Raw genomic sequence first — 6,000 nt, 5'->3', positions numbered from 1 at the left:
TTTTTTTTTTTTTTTTTTTTTTTTTTTTTTTTTGAGAGTTTTCCACACTGCTTTCTATAGGGGTTGCACGGTTTGCTATCCCACTAGCAGTGAATAAGCGTTCCCCTTTCTCCACATCCATGCCAGTATTTGGTATCATTTGTTCTCTTGATCTTAGCCAGTCTGATGGGTAAGGTAAAATCCTAATGTGGTTTTAATTTGCATTTCCCTAATTACTAACAATGTTGAACTCTTTAAGATGCTTCTTAGCTATATACTTTAGATGTTAAACCTCTGTCAGATGTGTCACTGGTGATTTTTTTCTTAAACTCTTTCTTTGAAGATTTAAAATGTTCATTGTAGAGATCTTTGATGTCTTTGGTCAGGTTTATTCTAAGATACTTAATTTTATTTGAGGCTATTGTGAATGAGAGTGTTTCCTTTTATTCTTTCTCCCATTGCTTGTTATTGTTATAAAGAAAGGCTGCTTATTTTTGTAGATTATTTTTGTAACCTGACATTTCACTGAAAGTGTTGATCAGTTCTAGTTTTCTGGTGGAATTTTGGGGATCTCTTAGATATAGTATCATATCATCTGCAAAAGGGATAATTTGACCTCTTCTTTTCCAATTAGTATTCCTTTAATTTCCTTCTCTTGTCTTATTGCTCTAGCCAGAGTTTCAAGCATTTTATTGAAAAGGAGTAGAGATAGTGGACATCCTTATATGGTTCCTGATTTTAATGGGAATGCTTCTAGTTTTTCTCCATTTAGAATGATGTTGGCTGTAGGCTTTTGTATATAGCTTTAATTATATTGAGATATGTTCCTCATACCTCATAATATGTTCCCTCTAGTCCAATTCCCTTTAGGATTTTTATCCTGAATGCATGGTGAATTTTGTCAAAGACCCTTTCTGCATCTATTGAGATGATGATGTGGTTTTTGTCTCTGTGTCCATTTATATGGTTGATGACGTTTATTGACTTGTGTTTATTGAACCATCCCTGCGTCTTTGGAATAAAGCTGACTTGATCATGGTGGATCATCTTTTTGATGTGTGTCTGTAAGCAGTTTGCAGTATTTTGTTGAAGATTTTTGCATCTATGTTCATTAAGGATATGGGTCTATAGTTTTCTTTTTGGTTATTGTATCTTTACCTGGTTTTGTTATTAAAGTGATGCTGGCTTCATTGAAGGAATTTGAGAGTCCCTCTTGTTTCTATCACTGAATAATTTCAAGTAGTATTCGTTCTAGACCTTCTTTAAATGTCTGTTAGAATTCTGCTGTAAATCCATCTGGGCCTGGGCCTTTTTTTGGGGGGAGGGGTGTCTTTTAGAAACCAGGTGTCTCTATATCCCCAGCTGTCCTGGAACTCACTATGTAGACTAGGCTAGCCTTGAACTCACAGAGATCTGCCTGTCTCTGCTTCCCAAGTGCTGGGATTAAAGTCATATGCCACCATTTCTGGCTTATTATTGCTCTTTTAAATTTTGTGTTCTGGGTTCTCTCTAGGGGCTTCTCCTTATAGAGCTCTTACATAGGACTGGTGGAATTTGGTGGGAGCATTCTGTTTTGGTTTTCTATGTTATTATTTTTCCATTGTGATTTTGGCATATGGATTTCTTTTGTTTGTGATTCTGGTGTAAAACTCAAGCCTTCCTTTGTTGGGTTGAAGTCTGCTTCTGTTTGTATAATTGGTGTGCCTTGGATGTTTTCTTATTGGCTATGTAAAGCTGGTTGGTCTAGGCTTTGGGTTCTCTCAGATTTTATATTGGAGTGAACAGATGGCTTCAGTCCAGCTACTCAGGCTCTAGTCAGGTACTTTCAGGATTTCTCCCATAGTTTGGCCCTACAAATCCATAGATGGCCCTACAAATGGGCCATCACAACACAATTTGAGAAGCTGGCTAAGGGGAGCCCTGATTTAGGTGCACTAAGGCAGTTTGCAAATGTTTGGGCCTGTACTAAAGGGTAGAGAAACCTAGACCTGGGGTGGTGGGATAGACTGTAGGTGTTCCCAGTATAGGGTGTTGGGCACAGTGCAATCTGGGGAAGCTCACCACTATGTGGAGGCTGGATCCATGTCCTCTCAGGCAGTCTGCTAAGGTCTAGGCTCCTACTGTAGGGCAGAGAAGTCTAGCCCTGAGGAAGTGAGAGAGGCCACACATGGTCCCAGTGTCGGGTTGGGCAGGGTACAATTTGGGAAGCTCACCCAAGGGGAGGCAAGATCTAGGCACTCTCAGGCAATCTGCTAAGCCATGGTTGTTTTCTTAGAGAGCTTTGCCACTGGGAATGGATTTAGGTATGGTAAGTTATATTTGCACATTTGCCAACCTGCTTCTGAGGAGTAGCTCTAGGAACAATGAAATGGCGATAAATGAATAAGCTCAATATATGTGAAAAAAAAAGTTTGGTGACTGAGTAGTAGACCTAAGGAGATAGTGGATACTGTTGACAAACAGGGAAATCAGGAAAGTGACTGGTTTAGGTAAGATGAATTTTAATATTTGAGGTTGCAGAGGGACATTCACACAAATGAGATGTGTAGTATAGGACAAGAATGTTGCACTGAGAGGTAAGGGCAGTGACAGAGTTGATTCTCAGCAGCTTCAAAAGAATAAGGCTGGAGTTTGAAAAAGTGTAAGTGAATGGTGAAAAACAGATGCTAATTGGAACTTTGGAAACCAAAGAGAGCTAGTTGAAAGAGAATTTTCTGCCATCTCTTAGATTTCTGGGTAGTTATTTTCTTGGTTTAAATATGTGCCAGTTGTCCAGTCCAGAAAAAGTTTGTTAAAGTCCAAAAAGGTTACTTAGATCCTGTTGTCAGACATGGAAGTTACAGTATGGTATTTCTTTATCTTAGAAATGAGGAAATAACATTGCTTTCTGGAGTTACTGAAAAATCTATATAATGTAGCTCCCTTACCTCACATGATGAAGCTCTGGGTTTGATCCCCAGCACTGAATAACCTTGTGTGATGACACATACCTGTAAATCCCAGCACTTGGGAGGTGGAGGCAGAAAGAGTATAAGCTTAATATCATCCTTGGCTAAAAGCAAGTTTCAGGTCAGCCTGGAATACATAAAACTCTTGAGGTGAAAATAACAAAGCAGTACACAATGACACCAAGTCTGATTATGCAGACTTTTTATTGGCAGGGGCGGGGATTGTCTTTTTGAGACAGGGTCTCCCTGTAGCTCTACCTGGCCTGGAACTCACTTATGTACACCAGGCTGGCCTGGAACTCACAGACCCTGCCCCTGCCTGGGAAAGGCATGCATCATCACACCCAGCCATTATGATGATGCTTGTTAATGAAAAAGAGTGATTTCCAGATCTAGTAAATGATATTGTAGCTTGTAAGTATTCTTTGAAAGTACAGAAGGAAACATGGTCTTATATACAGATGTTCAATAGTGTCCATCCAAGCCCTACCTCGGAGCCTTAGCTCATGACCTTGGGTTATTTTCATCTTTTGGGTTGGATCATTACTGATGAGGAGATGGATTCAGGGTGCCTAGGATGTGTCTAGGGCTGGCTGTGACCAGTGTCCTTAAATGAGTTTAAACTCATCCTTTATCTCTTTGCACTCTCACTAAGGAACCATTGAAAGCTGTGAAATTTTGTTGTTAGCTGGGTGGGTGGCACATGCCTTTAATCTCAGCACTGGGGAGGCAGAGGCAGGTGGATCTCTCTGAGTTCAAGGTCAGCCTAGTCTACATAGTGAGTTCTAGGACACCTGGGGCTATAGGGAGACCCTGTCTCAAAAATACCAAAAAGGGAAAAAAAAATTGCTTCTATAATTTAAAAAATAAAGAATTACTAAAATAAAAGATGAAACTCCCCATTCTCTGCTATGTAGCTCACTCTTCACAGTGAGCTGCTCCATGGCTTAATATAGCCTTTATCTTTTCCCGGACATACCAGCACACAAGCACACAGTTTGCCTTTTTTTTTTTTTTAAGGCTTAGCATTCCTCCTTTATTATTTGAATCTGTTTTGTGTATGTGTGTGGGTATGCATGTGCCATGTCCTGTAGGTGGATGTCAGAGGACAATATGCAGGAGTTGGTCCCTCCTTCCACCATGTGGGTCCCAGGGACCAAACTTAGGTTCTCAGGCCCCAGCATCTTTATCCTTTGAGCCATCTTTCCAGCCCATAAGTTCTTTTTTAAATTAAAAAAAATAGGATCATTTCGTTCCTGCAAGTCATTCTCTTTGGTCTATATGTGGTAGAGCATACCTGGTCACAAAGGTACAAGTTTAATTAAAGAGAATTTCAGTCTCTGTGATTGTTGTCTTCCATTGTTAGCTACATGACTAGCATCAGGATATAGCCTTGTGTCATGAGAGTCTGTTCCTTTGGCTTCGCCTTGCTCCCTTTGGCACTGGTCTGGCTTCTGGGACATCAGGGTTGAGGTGACTATCTACAAGGAGTGGGGCAGTTAGTAAATGTCAAGTCTTCAGTAGCTGATCAGCCTCCTCTGAGCTGTTACATGCCTCTCTCACACTTTTTCTCATCAGTGTCTAAGCAGTGCGCACGTGTGTGTGTGTGTGTGCGCACGCACACGCATGTGCATGTGGTTGTGTGCACATGAGTGCAAAGGCCCATGGAGACCAGAGAAAGTGTCAGATCCTTGGAGCAGGAGTTATAGACTCTTGTGAGCTGCCTGAAATGGGTGCCTGGAACTGAACTTGATCCTTTGTAAGAGTAATACATGCTTCTAACCTCAGCCATCTCTTTAGCCCCCATTAGTATATTTTACTTTAATTTCTCTTCCAATTGCCGGGGAAGAAGGCTAGGTGGTATGTGGCATCTGGGTGGCCTGGTGTTCTCTGGGCCTCGCTGATCCAGAGGAAGAGTCCTCTGCCTTATCAAAATTTGTATCCCATCAACATAAGTGTAAAATACTGAATACTTTAGCCTTCTCCTTTTTCTTAGATTGGCTTTTCAGATGCCCCGCAACAAATGTAAAAACTTGCTGACAAGCCAGGCATAGGGTGACATGCCTCTAGTCCCAGCACTTACTCAGGCAGCTGAGTTCAGAGAATCACTTGAGTTTAGGAGTTCAAGACTGGCCTGAGCAACATAGCGAGACTTTATTTAAAAAATAAAAAAGCTACCAGGCGTGGTGGTACACGCCTTTAATCCCAGCACTCGGGAGGCAGAGGCAGATGGATCTCTGTGAGTTCTAGGCCAGCCTGGTCTACATAGTGAGTTCCAGGACAGCTGGGGCTACAGGGAGACCCTGTCTCAAAAAGACCAAAAAAAAAAAAAAAAAAAAAAAGCCAAAAAAAAAAAAAAAAAAAAAAAAAAAAAAAAAAAAAAAAAAAAAAGCCAAAAAACCAAAAATAATTGATGACAGTGTTTACATCCAGGCAGTGGTTGCAGGAATTCAACAGGCTCATGCAGAACAGCTGGCTAACATGAGAATCCAGGACCTCAAAGTCAGCCTCAAACCTCTACACTCAGTGAACAACCCCATTCTGAGAAAGAGGAAGTTACTTGGGTAAGTGAGCTTATTTCTTTGATTCTTCATGGCAGGCATGGTTGAGTGTTGGGGGGGGGGCTGAAAATTCAGCCACAGATCTGCCTTTTTTCTGCAGATGGTAGATAGTATATACTCTTTAAATGACAAATAGAGAAGTTGGATGCCCTCTAATTATTTTTCTGAAAAATCTGGATTCTTGTATTTGAAGTTAATAACCCAGAGTTGGGTTCTGAGGTCTTACCTTGCCATCCATTATCTCTCCCTAAACTTGTAAAGCACGAAGCCCAAGGATGGTGTTTATATCCATGATGAGAATGGAGCTGAGGATTCAAATGTTGCCTTGGAAAAGCTTCGAGATGTCATTGCCCAGTGTATCCTTCCCCAGGCTGGTAAAGGTCATGCCACTTCCTAATGTTCTGCATGTGTGTGTTTTTGTGTGTGAGCACACATGGGTGTGCACATGACAGGAGTGGTTTACTCTGTAATGGTCTGTTTTATCTCAGTGTTACAATAAGTATATTAGTAGT

At 41.0% G+C, this 6,000-nt stretch overlaps 1 protein-coding gene across 4 annotated transcripts in view; it reads left to right on the top strand.

Moving 5' to 3' along the window:
• The window catches only part of Mapkapk5 (MAPK activated protein kinase 5), a 34,234-nt gene that overhangs the window by 24,343 nt on the left and 3,891 nt on the right, over nt 1–6,000 (top strand). For 2 of the 4 annotated variants that reach the window (XM_008847521.3, XM_008847520.3), the window contains exons 11-12: nt 5,361–5,491; nt 5,750–5,862. In XM_008847521.3, the coding sequence (XP_008845743.1) occupies nt 5,361–5,491; nt 5,750–5,862 (244 nt within the window). Of the gene's footprint in view, nt 1–5,360; nt 5,492–5,749; nt 5,869–6,000 lie in introns of all 4 variants that reach the window. The other 2 variants (XM_008847519.3, XM_008847518.3) reach the window with 1 other exon arrangement.

Source organism: Nannospalax galili, unplaced genomic scaffold (genome assembly GCF_000622305.1).
Source record: "Nannospalax galili isolate Female #2095 unplaced genomic scaffold, S.galili_v1.0 scaffold120, whole genome shotgun sequence".
Taxonomy (NCBI): Eukaryota; Metazoa; Chordata; class Mammalia; order Rodentia; family Spalacidae; genus Nannospalax; species Nannospalax galili.
Note: the sequence above shows the minus strand (reverse complement) of the source record. Positions and strands in the feature narration are given on the sequence as shown.